Source organism: Chelmon rostratus, chromosome 19, assembly GCF_017976325.1.
Source record: "Chelmon rostratus isolate fCheRos1 chromosome 19, fCheRos1.pri, whole genome shotgun sequence".
NCBI classification, from domain to species: Eukaryota; Metazoa; Chordata; class Actinopteri; order Chaetodontiformes; family Chaetodontidae; genus Chelmon; species Chelmon rostratus.
Window position 1 is genome coordinate 6,877,758 of NC_055676.1, and position 26,703 is coordinate 6,904,460.

The window sequence follows — 26,703 nt, forward strand, 5'->3', positions numbered from 1 at the left end:
TATATTAAAATGTATTTTTATATCAGAAAAATGGATGTGGATCGTTTTTAATCACTTTTTAATGGTGTCCTTTTTTTTTGTACCAAATGACTGTTTCTATCACACTAATGACTTGGACTGTAGACCAAGTCTCAGCATTAATAATTACAATAGTAATAATAATAATAATAGTAATAATAATAATAATAATAAAAGTTCATGTAGCCACCCACGCAGACCTTTTTTTTTGTTTGTTTGTGGTGGGTGACACTTTCGACTGTATGTATGAGATTGGGTTGTTTGTCACTAATGCATAAAATCAACCCTCCTTGTTAAGGCTTTGAGAAAAGGTTTGTACTTTCCTCCGCTGGCACGATAGTTTAACTTTATTGTATCTTCTGCACATATTTCACAAGATCACACACAAGAGAAAGAAAACCCTCTTGCCTGAAACGTTTACTTCACTTTCAGCCGGCCTGCCAACTGCTCGGCAGCTACTGGCACGCACTCAAAGCTGACCAGTTCAAACAGCTGGTGCCTCCACCCGCTTACGCTCCATCGCATCTAAGAGTTTAACTTCTTTCAACGTGGGCTGGAAGCGCTGGAGATGTGTAGTCAGGGATGTTTCTATAAGAGGACTGTGAACCAAAGCACTGAATCACTCTGGCAGAGTAACACTGCTTGCAGTTCAGTAATTAGCCAGCAGATGGCCACCACGCACTATCCTCAGCTTTAGTGAGCTTACTTTTAATGGGTTCACTGTTGTATTTCAGAAAATACTGCAGTTGCAATGAGTATAGCCTATTCCTTTCTGTTTTATCGTTATTGTGTCCATTTAGTCTGTCACCTCACACGATGAATGCAGCTTAAAGTGATTAAAGATAAGATATATTCTCAAAGCATGCTAAAGCTCCTTGTTATGAAGCAGTGTATTAGCTCCAACATCAATGCTGGGAGAAAAAAAAAAAGAGGAAGTCCCAAATGCATGGGGTCATTCATCATTTCCACTTTTTTTCCCCCCCTCTCAGTCCAGCTTGCTGTCTTCGCACTGTGCGTGTTGCAGGCAAGCGTGCACTTTGTGACCCGCATTCCCATCATGCCACAGTGAGCATGCCACTCGGCACCGACCAACACCCTTTGGGCATGATTGATCAATGCCAAAACTCCAATGACAGCCAGTCATTTCTGCCACTTCTGGCCATCACTCATAACGTGTGAATGCAGCGTTAAAAAGGCCACACACACACACGTGAAACTCTCCAGATGCATCACGTTAGACAGTGTTTGCTTTGATTAATGGATCTCTGGTTTTCATTTTCTTTTTCGCCACCTTGTAGAAGAACGCTCGGGGAGAAGCAGAGACTCAATGAACGTGGCCTCACAATGTCAATTTGGATCGAGGTGTGGAGTGAACTGCACATGCATGCACTTCTGTTCAGTGAACGATTTATGCTAATGTGACATATATCTTGAATCTTAATTGCAAATTAGCTTACACTGTTCTTGATAAAGTGAGAGCCTCTTTTTTAATATACTCACTTTGTAGCAAAATACACAGTGCTTATTAATCTATTGTAAAACCATTACTTATCCAATGAGAAATTGCTGAGTGTGTTACTTTGCAGTAATGCACATTTATACTGAGAAATTAGGAGAAAAGCCAACATGAAGTGTAGGTGTAGGGCAGCCGAGTGCCACCAGAACAGCTTCAGTGTGCCTTGGCGTTGAAGTCTCTGGATCTCTGCTGAAGGGATGGAACAACATTCTTCCAAAAGATGTTCCCTCATTCGGTGTCGTGATGGTGGTGGTGGAGAGCGCTGTCGAACGCGTTGGCCTAAAATCTCCCGCAGGTGTTCACACAGGTGTTCTGGTGACTGCGAAGGCGAAGTAGCATATGATGCGCATCACTTTCATACTCATCAAACCACTCAGTGAGCCCTCGTCCCCCGTGGATGAGTATTGTCATCCTGGAAGAGATCACTCCCATCAGGATAGAAATGTTTCATCACAACTTTGTATTGATTTGTAGTGACCCATCCCTCTAAGGGGGCATGTAGACCCAAACCATGCCAGCAAAATGCCCCCCACAGCCTAACAGAGCCACCGGGTCCCCTCACTGCAGAGGTGAAGCCTTCAGGCCTGCACCGTTTTTCTTGGTGTACGCCACACATGCACTCGCCCACTTGTTGAGAATATGGTTAAAGATGACTCATCTGACCATATCACTTTTTTCCACACCTCTGTGGACCAGTGCCTGTGGTTTTTGCACCACTGAACTCTCAAATGTGCATTCGTCTTTGTAATGAGGGCCTTATGCACTGCTACCCTGCTATAATATCCCTCTCTTTGTAGCTGCTGACAGACTGCTCTTGCTGACACGGTCTGATCACGTCCTGCACTGACATTCTCAGTCACCTGATGAGGAGCTGCCCTCCTTTTTTTCCTTACACATCGCGCTCTTGCACGAGCATCGCGGTCATCAACCTCCAGGCCACTGCTGCCTGTTAATTTGCCATTTAGGTGACGGGCACCTGCCCTGGTTCCTTGTGTTCATGCTGTACGCTGGGCTTTTCCCTTTGAATGTTATCTGTTGGTTTTCAGTAAAGTGCACAGAGGAATTACTGTTATCCTGACATTAAAGAAAAAGCCGTAACAGGATGTTCCAGCAGCATCAAGTTGAAATGTTTTGACCTTCAGATAGCTGCCTAGGCAGGATTTACAGAGCGCACATGCTCTCTTTATTCAACAACACAATTTGTTTATTTATTTTTTCAAACTGTGTGCAGCTTCACATTTGCCATACGTGGACACCAATCAGTAAAACCACAGTCTGGTAGTTGGCAGAGTTCCTCTGAAACTGTCAAGGGTTAAGGTCCTGTCCTACATCTGAGGACAGGAACAAGCAACGCTCATAGCTCTCAGCTAGTGCTACCTTTTTGGTTGCATTTTTTCAACTAGCTCTGAAACCGCTGTGAGCATGGCATTACAGTCCCCACCAGAAAAAAAAAGCCCTGCTTAAAGATTTATAAGCCATATTTTAGGCTGATGGGGCTGTTCAAAAGGTCTTTAAAGGTTAAGTGATCTCATGGCTCCATCAGACCATTCGTACATCACAGAGTGCATTGTGCAAAGGACATTATCAACAGCCCCTCACCCATTTCGCCCATTTTTAGAGCCTTGTCAGAGTTAGGGATGGTTTTAGTTAACAAGAGTCCAAACCTGGTGCAATCTTGAACAAATTCTGCATTAAAACATAGCTTCCCCTCATAGTGACAGCCAGTGTCGTATTTGTCTGCTTGCTACATGCTTGTTGAAGGTTCGGAACAATGAAAGTGTGGGAAACACCTCCCAGAACTGCTTTTAGGAAAGAGCAAAACCACAAGGGCTGAAATCTCCAAAGTCTCATGGACTGCATGTACATGCTCTGCAGAAAAGGACGCAGCCGTATGCTGACATCCAGCAGCATCCATGGAAACTGATGTTCAGGTGAGCCACGATGATTTTTGTTGGTCCGTGATACAAGTAAATCCTGTGGCCCAGCAGCCTGAGCTGTCCACAGCTGCTTTAAACGCTAGCAAAACCACCTCAGGCTCCCTGGCAGTCCTGTCCAACATAGTGAGTAGATGTGTGAAGCTGCCGGAGGTGGGGAGCGGTCTCACTAGGTCCAGTTCAGGCATCTTGAATGGTTCTAGAGGAGTCTCGGAGTCTGACTGGAATTCTGCTTGCAGTTTTTCCAAATTCCTGCAAACTCTGCAACCAGTGCCTGGGTGTGAAAGACCCTGAATTGTTGAACCATGAAAGAAACACTGTCCGTGTCAGACAGGACATCAGTTGTAAGCTTGTGATTGTTGAGCTGCAGGCTTGGACTCTGAGTCAGAAATGGCCGCCGGCAGCCACCCTGGAAAAAGTTGATTCCCTATGTGAAGATACACAGTAGGCGAAGCCCCTACTCTGCAGTCAGGCATGTCTTAAAGGCAGCAAGCGCATCAGAGAGTGGGTGAGCCGGAGAGGTGAGGTTTATCTGCTTAATGCCGGAGAAAACCCGGTCCATGTCAGCTAAGCAATTTATCGTCAGCCTGGAGGGCCCGCTCCTGAGGGGCTCGCACTTTGGATGGATGCGGTGGGAAGAAGCTCTGATTAAAATTCACCACCTCCAACTCATGGAGGGCTCTGTTGGTATGGGGTCAAGGGCAGTGCAAAATAGCAGCTAGTGTTGGCATCTGGACTTTTGGTTGCACTGCTGTAGTTCTGTCACATCATTCCTAATGTGGGAAGCCATCTTTACTGCCCAGTCCCAAACAAAGCAGCAAAAAGGCTGAAGAAGAAGGTGCCACTGTGCAGCTGTATTTTATGCCTGGAGATAAATTAGCCAAATGTATAATGTCCCTTTGGAAATCTGAAGGTGGGAAGGGACGATGATGACTGAGCGGAGAAAGTAATGAGACATGACAAGGAGGGTTTAACAAGAAACAGGTGGCATATTGATGTTAATGACAATTAAGTGATTAATTGACCGAGTGTGATTGTTCTATTAACACGGACTGACATTGGGAATTCTCAGGAAGAGGAGAGAGATTGGGAAAGGAACAAGGGAGGTGCCAAGTTAAGGAGGTGAACAAAAAGGAATGTCAAAAAGCTGTGGTGTGTCATGGTGGCAAAGGATTCGTTCATGGCAGTGAAACCAAAACAATCCACTGAAAGAGGCTGAAACTCTCCGTAGAGCTGCGGGGAGCTGCAGAGTTACAGTTGTGCATCAATAATAAGATGGATGATTCAGTCAGTAAGGGGAACCCATTTAATGTGATCATTTGAGCCATTGTTAAGCTGAAATATTGATATATAAGCGTTAATGTATGTAACTTCACTTTACTGAGAGATTAAGGCGCTACTGATAGCATTAACAGTGGCAACGTTCTATTCAAGTGTCCCAGTAAACCATGACCGTGATAGAGATTATGCACAATACCAAGACCCTGACACTTTGGCAGCTAAATGGAATTCAACCGTAATTCGTTTATTATTTACACCTGTGCTTTTCATACTTTGATGTGTAAAAATATCTTCCGTGAAAAAGGCCTATTGGTGGAAACACAAACACGGTATGGAGCATGCCACTTCCAAAGTGCTGCCGCAGACTTCATGGCATCACCACAAATGGCAAGTGTGACGGAACAGGTCACGACAAGCCAAGTACACTCTTCACTAGCAGAGGACGCGGAGCATTTCCCACCGTGGTAGATGTCGTGGTTTGTGTGGTGTTTTTATGATGCTCTGCCACACAGATTGATGTCCTTATCGCAGTTCAGCTGAACCTAAATCTGACCACAACCCCCCAAGAAACAGACTAAAATCTATGAGTAAATTATGTGGTGACAAGTTGTCCCACTGTCAGCTGATTAAAGGAAAAGTTAACTGCAGAGAGACCACATCATGAAAATACATTGAACACTGTGTCATAATGTTTGTGATGTGTATGAGAACAACTGACCAATGAAATGTGGCTTTTACTGTTGGAATAATCTGCACTGTCACCTAGAAATCCAAACACCTGTAGCCCTCTGTACTTCCAAACCTCTTCTATTATCACCCCCTATCTGCCTGTGGCTGCTTTCACTGCGTCTATACTCTTTTAATGAATCTGTCTGGCGCTGTTTTATTCCTGTTGTATCGTAACTGCTAACATGATGTTGCTGTAAAAGACCCTATAAATAAAAGCTGAATACATAATGTGCAGCCTAATTTCGGAAAACAGTTTAGCTCAACTCTCGCAGGGGTGGCCATAAACATGGCAGTTGTCCTATTAAAAGACATCAGCTCTAAACAGCAGAAAATCTATGTTTTATGTTGCTCGCTCAGGCACGGCCCATCAATAATTGTATTCTGAGTGGTTTGTACACCTGAGATAGAGAGAGAGAGAGACTGTGTGTGTGTGTGTGTGTGTGGGTGTGGGTGTGTGTGGTAGTTGTGGTGGGGTTCATGACGATATTGAAGGGGCACTCAAGCGATTTCACACATAATGTTGAGACTATCAAGACTCTTGTAAAATAAAATGTAAACAGTGAAGCAGTAGAGGCTGTCAGATTGTTTAATATGGGTCAAGCTCCAAGGTGGATCCTACGTTTCCCATAATGCAACTTGATTGTGCCTTTTAGTGACACGTTCGTTTCCCTTTTCCATGCTCCCAGTTTGGAACGCAGCCTTCCCATTAAAAATGACTGTGTGTGTGAATGAACTGTGAATGAGCTGATGCTGACATATAAAACTGAGGGCCGCACCTTTAATAAAAATACAAAATTAAAAGAAATTTGCCGCTTTAATCAGGACAGCTCATTATGGACGGACCACACTGCAGCTGCGATTGCAAAAAAAAATAGTTTAATTGTGTGAAACGTCCCTTTAATCCCCATGTTTCGGCTGTCCCTGCAGTGCGCGCCTCATCCGTCGGAGGGCGCATCCGCAACTCCCAGCTGAAAAAAAAAATATTCCCTGAAACTCACATTCTTGGAGTCTGGAGCCACTTAACAAAGTGTGGACGCGCGACCCAACTCTTACCTTTGCGCGAGATAATCGGCACGAGCGCGAGCTCGTTCAGCCACCCGGCTCGACAGCGAGCGAGGAGCCCGCGCGCGTTCCGCTCTGGATTTGTGGCGCTCGGGTCGCGAGTCGGGACCGCTAAACATCTCCGTCCGAAAGGGAAACGAGGAGAGGGAGCGAGGGGAAGAGAGAGCAGAAGGGACGTGAACGGAAGGGAGGCACGAATCACTGAAAAGCAAAGCTGGACACACGCGTAACGCAATTCCGGGCGTGCGTAAAGGCACCAAGCAAACTAATGTTAAGCGGACAAATGTAAACACTGAGAGATATTTTTTGGACACGTTTCCGCTGCCGGAGAGCGTTGTTGGGGCTGTGTTGGAGAAAGAGGGTGATTCTGGCGCTGTGGAGAGACTTCTCTCTCTGTTATCTCCTTCTCTGTATTGTTCGCTCTGGAATTACGGGAAGTTCTTGTTTTCGACTCCTGGGGAAGCGTTAAATGCAAATGCGGTAGGTGACTCCGGGCTTTCGGCAACTCAGCAGACTTGAAAGGCAGTTTTTTTTGTTTTTTTTTTTGTTGGTTCCACGTTGTGTACTCGGCTGTGCTGTTTGATTCACTGAAATGTGAGACACTAGCGAAGTCGACACATGACAAACCGCTGCATCCAGCTGTTTTATTAGCCGCTACTGGAGCCGTCCACTCACGCCTTTTTGGATCGGATATGCTGAGAAAAGTTTTTAAGAATGAAGAGGAGAAAATTCCCATAGCACGCCCCTGGTTTCTGGTCGCATCGCCGCCGTCTGCTGAAGTGGATCTGGTGAAACGGTGTTGTTATTTTAGTCTTTTTCAAGCCTTCATCATTTCTATGCTGTGGCCACAGCAGAGCTGACATGCGTCTGGGATGGGGATATAGTGCGGTGACCTACTGAAATTGCCTGATTATCGAGCTGATAGTGAAAGAGCAAGACATCCGGGCGCAGGTAGGGAACCGACCGTAGTGCCTGCTTGTGCGCCGCGAACCCCCGCTTCCAGCCCGCCGTGAGCCAGTAGCAGGACTCGGTTACTTTGTGAGGAGAGTCTCCGGAGCCGATATGGAGGAGTGGAGACAGTGCGGGCGGTGGTTGATTGACTGCAAGGTCCTGCCCCCGAACCACCGGGTCGTGTGGCCCTCTGCGGCCGTCTTCGACTTGGCACAGGCCCTGCGAGACGGGGTGCTCCTGTGCCAGATGTTGCACAACCTCTCCCCGGGATCAGTGGACCTGAAGGAGATCAATTTCAGACCCCAGATGTCACAGGTGAGTCCTGTAAACTTCTAACATGCAGACGATGGGTTGATTTACACCCCCAGGCTACCTCTTTTGACTGAACACACACTCTTGCACTGTATATGCATTGCTCTGCTTCTCATTCACACCTTGGGGTTTGCCAAGGCAGCAGCCACTGACATCTTCCATGCATTGCATTGCTTTGGAAGACCGGGTGACATTTTACAGCATCTCATTCCTGGATTTTCCCCTCTTGATTCACAGATTTTAAGCAGAAAGCTTCCTGTCAGAACAAGCCCGACTCTTGGCCCCAGCCCGGTTTCACTATCAGTGCATCTGTGATAATACAGCAGTTTAACAGATGTTCATGGTGCAAAGTGTAGTAGGTGCTTTAAGGTATGCAGGATCCATTCAGGTTTGCACAGGTGAAGGAACAGGGTGCCACCCCTGCACATAAGTGGTGGTTTCCTACTGCCAGACCTCAAGTTGATCAACTGTGCTTTGCTGACTTGTTGTTTCACTTTCTGCAAACAAGCGGGATATTGTTGAACATCTCCCAACTCTGTCCCCCTGCACATTTTGCAGCGCGACCCCTGAAAGACTGCTCGTTGTCAGGTTATCCGTGAGTCAGTGGCATGAATTGGTAGCTGCGCCGCGCTGACAGCTGCAACATCTTCGTTTGCTGTAGATTAAAGGCTGTTAATTGAGTGTTATCCTGTCAGTCTAGCTCTGAGTGGAAGAGACCAAACATACAGTAATAATTTGCGGAGAGAGGAGAAAGCAAAGCATCTAGCAGTCCCAGGTTAGATAATTTGTAACAGTTTTACTTTTGTTGACCTTTTTTGGAGTGGCAGGCGGGTGTGGCAGTTTAACTGGACAAAGAAAAATCCTTGGAAGTTCTCATGTTTGTCAGAGAGATAAGCCGCCAACCTTTTTGGTTTAGTAAACGCCACCTCTGCAGTGGTGGAAGTTTAAATCCAAATCTGAGGATTATTTGCTTTTAAATTTTACCCACATCATGTCGCTGAAGGGTAGGCGGGAACAGACAAGAGGAACTCATAGAGGAATAACCATCTTGGTATGTAGTTGTGCTCGGATGAAACGAAAGTCTGCGTGGTGGCACGATTAGAGTTTTGGATCAGTTTATATGAAGCTCACTCGCCACCTCAGCTCGTCCATGTTTCCAAAGCCAGTGTGAGGAAGTGTCGGGTGCCGCAGGAAGTTTACGTGACCACAGCAAGAGTACAAGTGGAGTAAAAGTGCGCTGCGGCAAACATTCCTATTGACTTCTACTCACCCTGAAGTCTGGTCTTAAGTACCAGTGAGCCTCCATTACTGTATGGTGAGAAGTCTGAAGGTTGGCACGCTGAATGGATCCCGGTTGCCCGCATGTGGGATGCAGTGGGTTATTCTCATTGTCGTGCCCACAGAGGCCGAAACAGCTATCATAGCAGAGTGATTGCCCTCTGACAGCGCATTTGTCTGATATTCTTGGCACACCTTCCGTGACCTGTTTCTGTCATCACAATGTGTGAATGTGTGTGTGTTTTGCGTCTGTCTGTCTGTCTGTCTGGCTTTCAGTCTGCGTCGTTGGTTGCCTCTCTCTGGTAACATTCCTCGCCTTCGCCTTCATGTTTCAAGTTGTAATAAATCCAGCAGTGAATCGAACAGCAGTTTTGATAATAGATTAACCCTCAACACGCAGCAGAATACAGATGGAAAGCAGCATGTTGTTGCATTATTTGAGATGGCATTCAGTTGAATACTCACACAACCCTGACAAATTATAGATCATTTGGAAGCTCAAAGCCTTGCAATTGTATCTCCACAAAGCACAGTAAGATAAAAGAAGACGCTAACTGTAGGCAAGAAATAATAAGTCATTTTTACCATGCTTGTGCTCCTGTAAACATGGTTCTGTATTGTTTGGATTGTTGTGAGTTTTTGATATTAAAGTCAGAAGATCAGCTTTCCCAAAGAGACCAGGATTATGATTAAAAGGGATTAGGACTAGTAGCCATTAATCTCTAGCTGTGTGCACAAAAAGTGGGGTTGCTTCTTAAAGAGTTAATCGTAGAAGTTGCCACGCAAAATGCTTCTCAAGTGTGAGGATTTGCTTCTTTTCTCTGTTTTACGTAGTTGTAAAGTCTGGGAAGATATGACGGGCATTTTCTTTTCTGTTTTCAGAGACTAACTCTTGAAAAACTGAAATGAATCTCAAAACAAATGCAAGTTGCACCTCCTGCCTCCAGCCTTCCTCTCGCTTTGCCTAGTAACCGCCAGTAGGCCCGACTTATCAGCTCCAGAAGCTACTGACTTCCATGATTACAAGGCGAGAGAGGGGTCTGGATGGCATGCTTTGATCCGCCCACTAATCCCCTGCTCTCAGTCCCACTGTGTGAAGCTGCAGTGAGGGTGGAAGGGGTGTCCTCGGTGACAAATTGGGTTAAACAAAATCCTGGCAGCAGAACAGTAGTATGTGATTTATGATAAGAAAAAGGTCAGAGCGTGTGTGCTTTAACACTCAGGACACGGCGAGTCGGTGGAACCACGAGGAGGAGAGGCTGAGTGATTATTTGCTCAGGACTGAAATTTCTCTTCTCCCCAAATGTCTCCACTTGCGCCGAGATTAATAGCTTCCCAAACTGAGCTTTGTCTCTGAATACGACTCGCAGTTAAACGGTCATAGTACCCTCAAACATGGCACGGGGAGTATGTGTTAACAGAGGTGATAATGTAGTGTGGCCTGCATCAGAACGGGGTAACATTCAGTGAAAAGGGATGTGCTTCCCCTTTGTCTGTTGACCCACTTATTCTATTCAGTTTGTAATCACAATAATACTCGAAACTTTGTGCATTGATCCCAGTTGGTGCATTATCATTGCAATGTCACGTAAGTGTTTCTATGATAAATGTAATCTTTGATGGGGGTGTTTTGGTCATTGTTCTGAGGCTGTCAAGGGCTTGTTTGATTTGGCTCAGGGAGTCCCTCGGTTCACACCCAACCGTGCCAAAAGGGGACTTCCTGTGTTGAGTTTGCACGTTCCCCTCGTGTCTGCGCGGGTTTCAGTGCCAAAACTCTAATCAAATTAATCGATTAGTCCATCAGCAGAAAATTAACTGACATATTAAGTCATTTGTCAAGCAAAAATGCCAAGCAACTGCTGGTTCCTGCTCCCAAAATGTGAGGATTTGCTGTTGATATTAATGTACGTTGAATATCTTCATGTTTTTTACTGCTACTGGGACAAAACAAGCAATTTGAAGTCTCCAGTAGACTGCAGGAACTTATAGTTTGTGATGAGTTTTCACAGTTGCTCAGATTTCCTCCTACAGTTGAAAGAAATGAATGTGAGATGTACTGGCTTGTGAACTGCCCACAGGTTCTATGGCGAGTGCTGTTGTCTTGCTATGTGCATCACCCCTGCAACAGCCAGGTGACCCGTCACCAGGTGCATGCTGGGATCTTTAACAGGATAGAAAATTGCAGGGCGGTTATACGTGCAACTCCAAATACGCCACAGGCTCAGAATTAGCAATGCAAACAAATTCATAAACGTTTGCTGTTAGCAAGTGACTGAAACACTTAAACCCCTGGAATGCCTGCGAAAAAGTAACACTGCTGATGTTAGAAACAAACATCATTAACACCTACTTAAACAAAGCTGAAAGGTGACTTACTGAAGTCTCTGCTTGACTTGCAGGTGTGCATGTGTCTAATGGCATAAGAATGAGGAAGAGGAGCGCAAAACCAGCACTCAGCAGAGTGTGACTGAATAAATGACTGAACTGAATAAACAGTTGAAAATATGCATTCAAGTGGCTGAAAAGGGAAATGTCCATTCATGCATCCTTCAAGGCCACGGAGAGGAAGTCACACAGTGCATTGTGATATTCATGAAGTAAATTATAAAGCACTGAACTGTACATACATAGGCAACAGTAAACCAAACGTGCGTGACATCTGAAGTAACTCCAGTCGTGTGTTATGTGATGGAAAAATTGAAAAATGCTTGAAAGAAATCTTTAATTTTTTGTGCAGACGGGGAACGCGGAGCTCTTCAAAGGGGATGACATAACAGACACGGGCAGGTACGCCACGCCAAGGGGCCAGCCTGTGATTGGCCACTTTGAATGCCTGTATGGCTTATCAGAAAACATAGGTGTTGTCGTTGACCTGCATAATAACTCGCCAAATGTGGCAGTAGAAGAGGTATTTTTTGTGTTTGCACGGTGAGTGTTTTTAACGTTGTGTTTCTCATGCAAACTCGGAGTTCAGATTTATCTGCCTTCTTGTGGGCAGGGGAGGAGGCGAAGCACCTCTTGCAAAGAAGCTGTCGAGATGACCTTCATTTCGCTGGTCAAATAAATCCCTGATTGTATTTTTAAAAGACGGCAAGGCCTTCCTCTCCACCTCAAGGTCTTAAATGGATGCTTAATGAGCGCCGGTGTTTGGAGATGCTCCGGAGCTCAAAGTGTACATATCAGGAATCCAGCGCCTCAGGCTGTGTTTGAAAGACAAGACTGAGCTGTGCTCTCTGAAGCCTTTTGTGTGTTCTGCAGTGGTTTTTTTTTCACTCAGCCTTTCTCATTCTTTTTTTTTTCCTGTTAGTGAGGTAGTTGTGAATGCCTTTGGGATGACTCAGGCGGATATGTGTGTGTGTGTGTGTGTGTGTGTGCTGCTGTGCTTTTGTTTCTTCGTGTATGAGAGTGTGTGCACTTGCTTGTAAATGTGTGTGCGAGGGATGTTACAGTACCTGTGTTCACGCTGAATCTGTTGGCTGAGCCCAGAGCCCTTCTGGAGCTCCTCAGTGCTCCACAGGGCTCCAGATCTCACACAGAGCCTGCCGCTTCCACTCACAGTAATTGAGGTTCTTCCTCTTTGTCCAGCTCCCACCAGAAATATTGGCTGCTGCTGGCAAGTAATGGGAGCTGATTGAAATGTTTTTTTTTTTTTTTTTTTTTTTTAATTCTGCTATTCTTGAGCTGTGGCTATATGTAGCCTGCAAGCTCTGTCGCCTTTCATCAAAATTCTCCTGTTTGGATGAATAATATGGCACCCTTGTGATTCGTGTATCTACGTGTGGGAGGTCAGCATACATAAGAAACCTCAGTTTCTTGCCTGTTTCATCACAGTTGTGGAAGGGCCAGAGGATTCGGCTGAACCAAACTTTCAAATCCACACACAAGCTAATTGTTATTATTAATAATAATAATATAATAATTTGAGCAGAAAAAGCAGATTTAATAATTACCTCATATGCTGACAGAAATGCAATCATGTGTACTGAAAAAGTAGTTTGGTGTGTAGTACATTTTGAACTACTACTATTTTAGCTTCGTTTGGTCCAGCTGCAGCGGCGTCACACCGAAGGCAATGCGTTGCAAAATGAAGTTTGGCCTAATTCTCAGAACAGTCACCATTTCCATCTGGCTGTGCACGAACATGGATAATCATGAACATGCTGTTTGTGTCAAGTGAGGTCCCATCTGTTCGCGTTTCATCATAATTTGCCGTCCACATGGACGTGCCATGACAAAAGCAAATGTTCAAAGCATAAACTGACAGGAGAAATCCAGACAAACTGACCGATACACAGCACATGTGCCTAATGTGTTAGCTCATGGTTGTCTACCAGCAGACATGAAGCAAAGTTAGCATCTCTGGTCTTTACTGGTCTTTTAGCTCTGGTTTGGTCTCCACCAGTCTGCACCTTAGTGGATCTTTTAATTATGCTGATTTTTCCCTGTGGATTTTCTGTTTATTTTAAGATCAGAGTGTATGACAAATGCTCACCAACCTACTATTCTGAAATCTCTGTTAGTGATCAGTGTGGGGTGGGGGTGGAGACTACTGTAAACAAACACCCACCCTTGCCTCCCTCAGGGGTAATTTAATCTCAGCGTTTGGTCTACTGTTGACCCCGTGACCCCAGCACCCGCCGGATGCAGGTAATACTGCTAATGGAGCTCGTTAGGGACCCGTCCTGGGTTGCCCAGCTGGGACGACACCGCTGAAAGCTAATGGGATTGACAAGGAGGGAAAGGGTACGGACCACGGTTTTCTAACCTTTTGTGTGAGCTAATCCCACTCCTGAGGTCATGATGGTCATTTTAACTGTAACTTCTGATGTCCGTGTGACTCGTGTGTTGACGTTTCCACAGCCGGCCAATAAACAATGTGCCATTTCTTGAGGGAATGCAAGTAGCCTTTGTCTCAGCCGGTCAGTGTCACTGGCAAGCAATGTGTCTTTCACATTGGCTGTGAAAAGACACAAGTTGGCTGTATTTAACGTCAACTATTTAACAATGAAAAAAATCACAGCAAGTCATAGAGTATAAACAGTACATTCATTTAGTCTGTCTAATTTATGGCTCTATCTCCTTTAGAAGAGAAGATTAAGGTAAATGTTAAAATGAATAACCAGTCTAGATCATTCACACGACCCTCTGTATCTGCTGTACTTACTGTAGTTTTCCTTTGCTGTTAACTTCACCTCCAAAATATGTGGTTTCAGTAATATAGCTAAATTGGAGGTTTGTCGACAAGCTGTGTGGCCACATGACCTTGTTTTTGTAGTGATGTTACTCCATCTGTAGATGACTAATCAACAGGAAAGATAGATACATAATATTCCTTTAATCCCAGGGGATATATGAGAGGACATAGCAGCACATTGATTTCTACTGTGGGCATCATCCCTCTTTTCACACACATCTAGGTAAGATTGCATAGCTGAGCACAGAGCAGTATTCCCACTGCTGGTAGGAATTCAGTGTCCTGTTCAAGGTCACTTCAAAAGGGCGGATGCCTTGCAGCTGGAAGGAGTTTGAACTTTGTCAAACTGAAGGACAGTCTTGGTACACTGGCCTAAAAATAAACATCCCCTTAGAAACCGAAGCGAGACGGACTGAAAAGTCAACAGTGAAGGTTTTAGATTTTCAGCCCTCAGCCATGTACCTGAATGGAAATGCTGGAAATAACAATTCAAATTGCAGAAAAGACGAAGGAAAGTAGCGCACAAGGTTGTCACTCACAGATTTCCAACTAGACGGTGAATCAGAAAACATAAGATGTAAATCCAAGGAGCATTGTACATGAGTTGGCTCTGTTATTTCTGTGTCCATTTCGGTATGAAACGGTGATATTGTGATGTTGTAACATAAATCACAAACAGATTTCCAAGCAAGGGTTGTGGTGGTTCCAGTAAAAGACTTTTGTGAAGGCTGCTCTCTTGCGTGCTCGCTCATGCCTCCTCTTGCAGCCTCCTCACTCCTCAATCGTCCGAACAGGAAGAAGAGAAGTGGCTTTTGTCAGCTGCACAAGAACATCTGAATGTTCTTAAAGGCTCTGAAGAAATGCCGCACGAGCCGCCCTGAACCGTGTCAGAGCAGCCAAGAGGTGCTGAAAGGTTCGTTTATACCTCAGTGGGGCAGCGATCATCAGCTGGCGGCCCGCGGGCCACATCCGGCCTGCGAAATATTAGTACATGTAGAAAATTTGTGCATCAGTCACCAGTTCATCCTGAGAGTGACATTCTGGCCCTTGGACAAATGCAGGTGATGACACCTGGTGTCCCGATTGTATGAGATTCACACGGTATGTAAGAATATATTTTTCCCCTCACTTTATTCTTCAAAAAAAGAAAATGTATTATTGTCACACCATTTAAGCACAGGTGGCTGGTGGATTTCCTCCGTCTTATAAACATGGAAAAGGCCACCTTCATCCTCGGAGACCTAGACCAGTGCACAAGCGAGCTCTGGTGTACTGTAAGATCCTCCCTGTACTCCACAGAACACAGATTCTTCTTCCTCATGTCATCAGTGCTCACAGTACGTCAAGCCCAATCTGAGATCTCCCTGCCTGCAGCGTCTGTCCTGTTCAGCCACCTGACTGACTATTTCCAAGCACTTGAGCACAACTTTTTCATCCCCATGTTCTCCATCATACTCTCATCCTCTGTATCCACTGTTTATAGTCAAGGGCTGACGTCCAGGTGTGAACATTTGTCTCGTTTCAAACTGTTAAACACCTCCGGAAAATCTGACGAAGCACACAGAGCACGTTTGATGGTCTGAAGCCACGATTGTATTCTTGCGTGAGGGATGTAGAAACATTCTGAACTTCGGCAGCACGAGGCCGGAGAAGTTTGCCACAACTCTTTCAAAGAACATTCAGAAACATTCCTGTAAGCGAGTGATGAGCAAGGAGAGGAGCTGAGATGAGTGCTCGCATAAAAGCACTTTCCAAAACAGGGTTAATGGACTAGACCAGAGAATAAAGTTCATAGGGTAATTTACTTCTTACTTCCTGGTATTTCGTTTTTTTTTTTTTTTTGTTCCATACTATGCGACAAGGAGACGAAAAACTGTGACCTGAGCAAAAGCACATTTGATGTGTTACGTCAGACTTTATACATTATTGCTGTTAATTATTGCTTCACTCAAGCACTGTTTGCTTTTAATACATTCAGGTAGCATCATCTAAACCTCACTACCACAGCAACCTGCTAGTTATTGTTTTTATAGTCCAACAAACTTGAGACGTGATAGAGAAACATTGCATTTCTACACACTCATTAAAGGCCAATGAGAGGAAGCTCTCCTTTACAATAATACCCTGATTACAACACATTTAAAATACAATAATTGTAAAAATTACAAACAATTAAAAACGCATTAATGGGGTAACACTTCACAGTCTGTGCTCTTACAGGGTGAATACGTGTCCCTACATCCCTACAGTGAGACTGTAGGGCTGAAGTGTTATGTGAGAGGAAGAAAGCATATAGCACAGATGTAAGTAGAAAAACACTTAAGCACTTGTTGTATAATGCAGCAGCTTAATGAATCACACAGTCTTTGAGGTCGATATTTATTAAGTGCAAATGAATGGTCGCACACACGCTATTGCAGTTCTGCAGGCTTGCTGCTTGTGCAGCGGGATGAAGGAACCGGACGTGAATTTGGAAGTCAAACGAGCCCCTTTATTTCTGACTGCCGGCGTACAGTAAATGCCTGGCACATTTGCACATGTTGCGTGTCACACCAACCACAGGTACCACAAGACGTGGTGCTCTAGCAGGTTTTACACACAATGCACTTTCCCCTGAAGTGTTTCCAATTTGAATGGCCCAATATTAAAAGTAAATTTATGCATTGATAATCACCAAATTAAATAAATGATTCAATAATCACTGAATTGTAATGATTAAATGCTAAGTAATATTTCATCCAGTTTAACCGGTGATTTTTGCTTTATTGATTCCAGTTTTAAAACCCCACCCTTGATTGGTACACTGCTTGATTCTCTCCACCCGAACCGCACTAGTCCAAATGGTCTACATCCAAATGCAAGCAGTGAGCCCTCAGCTGCACGGGCCCCAATTTGAACGTGGGCCATGTGGGCCGTGATGCGACAAGTCGGGTGGAAAGACTGCTGCGGAGCAATCGAGGGTTGAGCATAGAGATTTAAAAAGTTCTAAAATCACCAGAGTGCATTCATTACAAGGATGTAACTATGTTTTAATCTCACGCCTCGATGTGACTCACGAGAGGACTAACAAACAGGAAAATCTAGCGTCATGGGAGGATGGGAGTTTGGAGGAATTTTATATCATTTCCATATTATCATCTGATATTTGGTAAATATGTCTCAGCTCAGGGCTCTGATCCAAAAGACTTAATGCAATCAATAAAACAAAGGCCTGTTTTCACAGGCTGGAGTCTTTTCTTTTTGGGATCATTTTTTAAGCTTTGTCACTTTAATATTTGGGATAGTTAATTAGCACTCTTAATTAGCTCGTTGCAATTTATATGGAAGATAACAGCAGAGGTTGTCACACACCTGACAAAAAAAGAGTTTTGCACAGAGAGGCTCAAAATTGCTAGCTAATTAGCTTGCTCACTGGATAGGTTAGCTCGCTAGCTGCATCAAAAGAATGAATGATTCTGTTTCAGTTGACTGTAAATCCTCCAATATTTACAGATATTAGCTCATTGCAGAAATGTCGGCTCATATATGTGCATCAGCTGATGAATGCCGAAGATATGTTTTGAAACAATGGCACCAAAATGAATATGCTCTGGATTTTATTATCAGATTTGATCAACTTTAGGATATCAAAATTGGCTTCAGCCTCAAAAATCCTGTATGATTAAAGCAGGAAGAGAGAAAATGTCACTCCTGTGTTCCAGGCTGCTGATGAGTTTTGAATTATTTAACATCTTAAAGTCAAACTAGGTTTGGTAGCAGTGCCATCAGACGTCTAATCCAGAGTAATTACAGCCTGAGCGGATAAAGCAAAGTGTTTCTGCCCAGTGATGCAAGTTTGTAAACCACATTGTAATACATCATATCATTATGCATCATCTCGCCCTGTCTTTCATTTTGGTGTTTTTTGCAGCGGCTTGAACATGACTCAGCCAGTCTGGACAGAAAAGCAGAGCCATGCAGTTTATCATGTGTGTTTAAAAACACTCCCCCGACCTAAAGCCTGTGGATCGTTCATCTGCCCGTTCCATCTTTCTCTTCCCTGCATTCTTCTGGGAACGCTGTTCGTCTGAAATGCGAGCACAGTTTATGCGGGGAACTCCCGAGCTGACCTAATCTTTCAGGATGAGAGGGAGAATTTAAGTGATGTCATGTAAAGGCAGCAAATCTAGTCGAGTCGAGTCGAGATTTCAGTGTTTTTTTTTTTTTTATAACCGACAATAGAATTAACTTCTTGCGAATGTGGAAACATCCAGTCAAGACGAGGATCATTCTGGTAGAAACCCCCTCATAATTATCTTACCTAACTAACCTCTGGGGACACATTACACTTTGAAGAAACCGAACCGCCATGACAACATGCTGCCAGTTTTGCCATTCCACTAGAGACTGGACAAAGAGATCATGGAGCCTTATGGCCACCGTCTGATTTGTAAAGGGGCTCCATCTGCATAGCGGTTGTTGGGGGTGATTAGCATGGGCATGCAGTGGAATGGCGCCTGAGTCTTCCCAGAGCCAGTGACGCTCTGCTGGGCGCCATCGCTCCGCAGAGAAATGAAAAGGAGGAGGCCACGGTCCTATCTCTGTAGTAGCGAGCCAGATGGCGGAATCTCTCCCCCGCGGTTCTTCTCAAACCAGACCACAGAAGATCCTTCCCTTTTCTTCTTCTTGAATTCATTTTGACTGTTTGGTTGTTAATCAGTGGTCAGTTTTCCTTTCCAGGCCTCGGCTTGCATATGTCTTCATCCACGACTGTCAGCTGCGACGCTCGGCCCGTTACGTGTTGAGCCGCTGTCAGAGCTCTGCCGTCGCCGGGAGTCTTAATTCAAGTTGTGGTGGTGGTCGGCTGATTGTGGCTGTATCCTGCGGTAGAGAGCAGATTAGGATCTGGATTGTGCTCCGGGGAGAGGCACAGCAGTTCCAATCCCTCCCCCGTGGACACCCCCAACCCTAGCTGCACACACACACGCACACACACACACACTGTAATACGTTAGCATCCTCTTTCAGGGGAAAGATAAACAGCATTATATTTTCTCTATCTCTGTGCCAAATGAAACAGATAATATGCACTCCTGTGACGCACTGCCTGGTGGCAACTAAGTATAGGAGGAGTGTTTATATGTTGCACTAGCCATGGATTTTTCAGGCCTTTGCCACAAGAAGCCCCAATATCCAATTACTGATGCGTATTGATCATATCACATAATTGGCTGTGGAATAGGAAGGGCACAAAGGTAGGGTTACAGCGTTAAACTCGGCCCCATAAAAGGCCAGTGCTTATTGATCTTCCCCACGGCTCAGTCTCTTGTTAATCATGCAAACAAAGTGGAACAGTGTGTTGCGGGTTATAGTGGGTGAAAGAGATCATTTCCCCACGCTCCACCTTTAGCTCAGGGCGCGCTGCTGTGTGATTTGTAATTTAAGCTCCTCACAAGTGTAGTCTTGCTGTTTTGTTACAGTATCTTTTAAACATGCTGTGTGTTTTCAAATATATGATCATTTCAGTTATGAAATGTTGTTCATAGGATGTAGGGCTGAACTCAAGTGATCCGTCAGTCAATTATATTTTTCAATTAAGTGCTCATAGTTTAATTGAATGTCTCTTACTCTGTCTGATCAGCAAGTCGGAAAGCCCAAAGCATTTATTACATAATAATGTGAAAACAAAGGGAAAACAAGCTGATCTCAGTATTTCCAGCAGGTGTTGACTGTGATTAATGATTAATTTTCTGTTCAGCTAATCAACCAGTCTAATAAACTGTATGTAATGAACTTGGGCCTATGAATTTAATTCTGTTGCTGGATGTAATTCAGGTTCTCACAAATGAAATGAATCAGATGGCTGATTATAGGCTTAGAGAAATAAGCTCATCGTAATGTGATGTTACTTGTTGAAAATACTCCAGCAGCAGCAGCAGCAGCTCCAGTGTCTCGTTCAAGGACACTTTGGCAGAGCACAGTCTTGTCTGGAGGGACTAAACCGAAGGAGGTCGGCCTCTTTAACCACTGGACCATCCTGATGCAGAGGAAACAAATCCACCTTGTCAGCCTTTAACAGACGTTGATTTGTATTCTGCTGGCCTCAAACCAGCCCTCCAAGTTCTTATAATTCTCCACTGAAAGTTTTTTTTTTCCATTAATGTGTCTGAAATAAGCTGCCATCTTGCATACTAATGGAGCTGTAATTGTCACTGTTAACAAAGGGCAGGAAAACCTACTTGAAGCTATTATCTGCTTTGGAAGTTATCTTGCAGAATTTCCATAGCAATTTAAGAAATCCTTTCTGGTGGACAGAGATGAGACAGAAAAGCTTTGGGAAAGAAAAGTATTAAAAAAGCCCACAGGAAACAGGAACCAGACAATAGACAGTTCTCAGACTGTACATATTATAGTACGGCTATGCAGGGTGTTGCAACACTGAAACATATTCCTCACAACTGTATTTGTGTAGTTGTGTTTGTATTTAGTCTGCTGCTATTCAGCCTTGTGCGAGGGCCTGTTGTCATTTGTCATGCACTTGGTGTGTCACTCCTGCGTTGCGTATCAGTCTCTCAAGCCCAGGCTCGTTCCCACGGCGTCAAATACCAACGTTTGTAACACACTCGGCTTTTACCCAGGAGACCGTGTTCTTCAACAAAGTCGTTCTTTTGCTTTAACTTCACCAAACAGCGAGCATTTGAGGGTAGTGCTAACCTTAACCCTAACCCCAGCCACGTGGTAGACAGGCTTTCTGGCAGGAAGGCTTTGCATTAGGCCTCGCGTGTGACTGCGTGACCAGGGTTCGGCGACCTGCGATGGGTAGTGGCATGGTTGCATTGTCAGTTTATGCACAGAATTATTGGTTGATCTATTGTTGATCATAGCCTTTTTTATTTCCTGCCCATCTCCATTTAGGGTCCTTGTAAAAACTGCAGCTGTTTCAGCATTTGTCAGCACACTCACTTTAGACATATCATTCCACTGCCGAGAGCAGGAGTGTTTTTTTTTTTTCCTTCTTTCAGACAAAATTGGCTATCTACGCTTTTCTATAACGCAGACAAGTTGTCCTGCCCGTGTGTGATTGATGATATTTCCAAAAACCAATTTCTCATAAGTGCCAGCGAGAGGAAGGCAGGTGAGCTTCCTCAATCCCATTTCCCATTTAAAAAAGGTGAAGAAAAACATGAAACCTGCCACCAGTCCAGTGTTAGCATAATGAAAGCAACGGTGCGTGAAGACGGGAGAAGCTAAACAATTTAGAATTAATGGTGGAAGCTCCTGGAGAAAACAAAGAGAGGCAGAGGATCTGATTGAGAGGAAGCTTTTGAGTGGCTCTCTCCTGTGAAATTGAGCGTGTCCCTCATCCCGATGTACGCCGATCATCTGGTTCTCAGCCACTGATCCTCCATTAGCAGGCGGGGCTTTGCATTTAGCACACAGACGGCGCAGTGGTCTCAGGGTCAGCGACCCTGTCCACAAACCCGCACCAACAGAAGCAGGAAGTAGACGTCTGTTTGTCCTGTCTTGATGCTAACTCTTCAATCCGATTCACAGAATGGGCCTGATGTTTCATCAGCTTGCTTGTTACAGTCATTAATTAATACAACACTGACTTCCTTCTTACCTTTGCAAAACCTTTTCACCCCCAATGTGTTACACTTTAGCTGCTCGGGTACAGCATGTAGCTAATAGGTAGATAACTGAAAGAGCTACTGTTGTTGGTGTGTCTGAGGGACATTTTTGGAAATTTGTTTCCTGCCTTGAGTTAATTGAGAAGATTGATGCCACTCTCATGACTGTACGCTAAATATGAAGCTAGAGCCAGCGGGCGATTAGCTTCGCGATGCAAAAGAAAAGGGCGGGAAACACCTGGCCTGGCTCTGTCCAAAGCAAATCCTCCTATTCATTACTATAAATAACTCCCATCCAAGACTTGGTAACTCGTTGTGTTTACATCGCTGTTCGTGTAAGGATTGAAGAGTAAAAACAAGACAATTTGGTTTTGGACGGAGCCAAGCTAGCTGCTTCCCCCTGCTTTCATTCTGCATGCTAAGGTAACCACACAGTGGCTAATTTCTAACATATAAATGTGAGAGTGGTATCGGTCTTCTCACCTAGTTGTTCTGTAAGAGTTAATGCCACTCATGGCTATGGGAAACATCAGCTGTTTCCTGGATGGGACCCATGCAGCCTGTTTACCGAGCACGTTATGGCCAGAAAGTCATTTCTCTTCCTCGCTGGCTTCTGGTTAGTGTCTTCTTCCGCGTTCCAAGATTTAAGATTCAAGATTTACTTTATTGTCATCGAGCGTGGATATGTTAACGAAATTTGCATTGCAACCCCTGTGTTAGAAACAAGATAATAAAAAAAGATTAAGAGAAATAATAAAATAAAATAAAGACAATAGAATAAAATAAACTGACATGCAGTCAAACGTTTCTGTGTACCATGGAGCTCACACACAGAAATAGCTTTTCTTTTTTCTGAATATTTGACAAATATTGACTTGTCATGGTTTAATAATTCACGATATAATGAGTAATAATTGACATTCAAGGCACCCTATGAAGAGTTAACAGGCAGGTCTGTTATGTATTAATAGCAGTCAATAGGCAAACACTCTCAGTTGCCGGTGTATTAGGTACACCTAGCACTCTAATACAGCCCTGACCTAAATTCTGCCCACATCAATATTAGAATGTTTTATTCTCTATGTTAATCAACTGTTAAATACACTTAGAAATGATTCATCTTCTGTTTATACAAGATTTCCTTTCTCTGAGGCCATTCACAGCGTCCCTCTCAGCACAAGCACTTGGTGGGTTAGAAAGTGACTGAGAGAAAGAGTTGTGTAATCCCCTCCCCTCCCTTCCCTTGCACTTAGCCAGACAACAAGAAACATCTGGACGAAGAACAGAGAGTTCAGAACGCACCCATCCCCACCTTGGATGGGTCCAACAATGCTTGGCTCCGACCGCGCACTTGGAGTCTGGACACCCTACTGTTATCCCACCAAACCCTGCACAAGTGTTGCATTCTTATCGTGACTTTGCTGATTTCTGAGAAGAACGCGTGGGCGCGTTCTGTTGTCGAGTGCTGGCTGTGTTGTGCAAAGTGTGTAATTTTCTCTCTCTGAGTGGGGTAAAAGGTGTTATTTTCCTCTCTACATTTCGATCGTGACAAGATGAAACTGTTTTTTTCAGAGGTTCTTATATTTTGTATCTTCAGGTTGTCAGGTGTTTTTTTTCTCACTAATTTTCACATCTCAAGTGCCGTTTCTCTTTAGTGGTCTATCATTTAAAGGACAAATTCCAACATTTTGTCATGCCCTTGGATCTTGCTTGAGACTTGAGACTTTGAGCTCTAAGTTTCGGAAAGATTGCTCCCCATACTTATGTCACACACCGTTTCTCTACATCATTGATCCCATGTGAGTATGCAGTGCAGGTGCTGTAGCCAGAATTAGAACTGCGGAATAAAATGAGCTAACTTCTGCTTTTACGAGACTTTTATATTTGCCTTTTCATTCAACTGTGTCTTTTCAGTTTCTGCTCTTTCTTGCTCCTGTTTGTGCAGTGAATTGGCACAGGCCGGCCCATCTGCGTGTCAAGACACAGTGGTTGATGCAGAGGATATGTTTCCCCCAAACCCATGTAAATGATTTAACAGGTCTGCTATATTGCATAGATATGGTGGTAAGTCAGTGGTTATTGTGGTACTTGGGGAGGACTGTTATTAAAAAAAAAAGTACTTTATTTACATATTTATTAACATATAGCGTATATCCTTATGCTGTTACATAGGGCTGAACCATTAATCACTTTTTTTAAAGTCACATTTGAAAGAGGAGAGTTTTCAAATTGCAAGAGACACAGTTTTAAGTATATTGTACATTATTAATAGTATCTTAACAAGCAGAGGCAAGTGAAAGTTTAACCTCACCACAAAAGTTACTCATCATTAGCTTATTAAAGTAAATTCTGTGAGTTGGTAAAACAACAAAAAAAAAGAAACTTTTGACTGGCTACACTGTTTGTTTTTTTACCAACGATGATTTGGTCGATGAAGACACACTAATCTGTGCAATTTTGATGGCGAGCCGATGTCAAATGTTAATTCCACTTCTACATAAAACAGTCTGGTTCATGTGATTTTCACACCTTAATTTATCCAAGTTTTAGACAGGTAGCTAATGTTAGCAGCTAGCTCGGTAGTTGTCGATTTATAGTTGCCGGAATCTCCTTGTTAAACCTTAAAAGTGGCTTTAATTTATATTTGAAGAATGTATGAAATGGAAATTCAGTCTGGCAATGTGAAAGGAGTCACTTCACCATTACAACGTTCGGCGTTTTGCTTTGCGATCTGCCCTGTAACTGCACTGTTTTGGTCGACTCTTACAGCACATTATATCGTTGTCTTGAGCTCATCGCCGTGAAAGCTCTGAATCAGGACCCAAGGGATTCAAGGCTGTGTGAGCCTGTGAAGCTAACGTTACTGGTAGCCTACGCAGCGTTTCTGCAGAGCTTTCGACACTATCAGTTGCCAGTCGGATGTCAAAACATTGTCAGACATGGCTTAACAGTAAGTGCCGTGAAGAGCCAGCACTCTACTGGCCTGAGTGGTGTGTGACTGGCAAGATTTAGGGGGCGTGGGGGGTCTTCAGCAACAAGCTACTGCAAGATCTTATTTGATTCTGTTCATACGGAAACAAGATGAGTTTGTGATGATGCTTGAACTACATCCTGTTTACTATGTAGACCACAAATACACACCTGTAGTTTAATGTACAGTATAAATGCAATTCATATACGGCAGACATATGGCAGACGCTGCAAACTGGAAACTTGCCTGGTAAAAAACCCTGTTCTTACCAGGCATTCACAAGTTTCGCCGTCATTTCCAGACAATATTTTTGCACTTTGTATTCACATTGTCACCAAATGATTCTGGGTCTTTCCCTCCCTCGTGTTTTCCACCATGTTTTCATTAACTCGTAGACAATAGGCTTCTCTCACAAGAGAAATGTCCTTTTAATTTTTGAAACCCTCCGCTGTCTCCACGGTCAACCACCTTCCTTGTTAAGGTTGTAGCCTTCGGTATACAGTGTATGGAAACAGTTTCCACTTTGCGGGCTAACATTTAGCTGAGGGGCTGAACGTATGTTGAGTTTGACCTGCTTGTCTTTGCCCCAGGCGGTGTTCTCTCATCCTTACCTTGTTTTTCCAATATGACTTGACCTTGACGGAGGAGTATAGGGGGAGTACGGGATCACATTTTTCCCTGACCGCCACCCTCAGATGATCTGAGATGATGAACTGCAGGGCCTGGCGACATCCATCTTTCCCATGTGCACCTTCTCTTCTCTTAACAGAGCTCACCTCCTTTCTCTTGGCCGCCTTTGTTCCAGTTAAGATGGGCAGGAAATGAAAACCTGTCAGTCGGAAAATAATGAAACTCTTCAGAGATAGAGGGATTATTGTTCAAATGCATTATATTCGAAATTATAGCGAAAGACACTGAATGATGTTAAAGAACTCTAAAGAATTTTCCAAGAAAGAAAATAGGTTAGTTTCATCTTCTGCTAAAATATCTGAATGCAAGCAGGATGATGATGTACCCCAATAGAGATTTTTCCCCCCTTCAGACATCGTATTGGTTTCAAGGCAGTCACACACATATTGCATCTCATAGGTATTTAATTGTCTCTAAATGTCAGCACGACTGATGATACTATTGGGAGATCATTACAGGCCTTACTATCTTAAATGAGTTTATTTCTGACCAGACAGCTGAATGATTGGCTGTTTGACTGGCAGAACTGATATATTTTCGCCTGCTGGATTTAACTTGTGTAATCATGGAGACAACCTTTCAGAGATCATCGTTGAAAGTATTGCTGAACACAGGTTTTATTAATAACTACAAATCTGCTTTGGGCCTTGGTCTGTCAATCATGCTCCAGCGTTATTTGTGGGAAACAAAGTAGTTGAGTACAACCCAATCAGACCTGAAACGTGTTATTTCCTTTGAATTGTAAAGGAGGACCAGTGTGCACGTAGTTCATGGTCTTTATTAATAATGATAAGATTAATTAGGTGATTATTATGTAATTATGGCAGTTAGAACACCAGAGCATCTCAATGCTCTGCTGCATCTTAATCTCATTTACGTAACAGTCTGTTAATTTACATGTCTGGACCGCTTGGCTCTGTAAATAGTGATATTATTATCAACATACTGGAAATCCTGTTGTCGTGTGGTTTTAGCAGCCTTGAGCTGTTTCCTCCTCTCCACAAATGTGACTGTGTCCTGTGGTGTTCTTGAGCCACATAACATCTTTTTTTTTTTTTAAGGTTTTGTATTTAACTGATCACAGGTTGACTGGAAATCAGAGGACACCCCAGTCACAGCTGTGCTCTTTGTTTTTCGCCATGCTAGCATGGTTCCTG

At 43.9% G+C, this 26,703-nt stretch overlaps 1 protein-coding gene across 5 annotated transcripts in view; it reads left to right on the forward strand.

Moving 5' to 3' along the window:
* Positions 1-6,653: 6,653 nt before the first annotated feature.
* vav2 (vav 2 guanine nucleotide exchange factor) overlaps positions 6,654-26,703 on the forward strand; it is a 190,019-nt gene continuing 169,969 nt past the window's right edge. For 3 of the 5 annotated variants that reach the window (XM_041960488.1, XM_041960486.1, XM_041960489.1), the window contains exon 1: positions 6,655-7,806. In XM_041960488.1, coding sequence (XP_041816422.1) covers positions 7,603-7,806 — 204 coding nt within the window. In that variant the 5' untranslated portion in view covers positions 6,655-7,602. Of the gene's footprint in view, positions 7,807-26,703 lie in introns of all 5 variants that reach the window. The other 2 variants (XM_041960487.1, XM_041960485.1) reach the window with 2 other exon arrangements.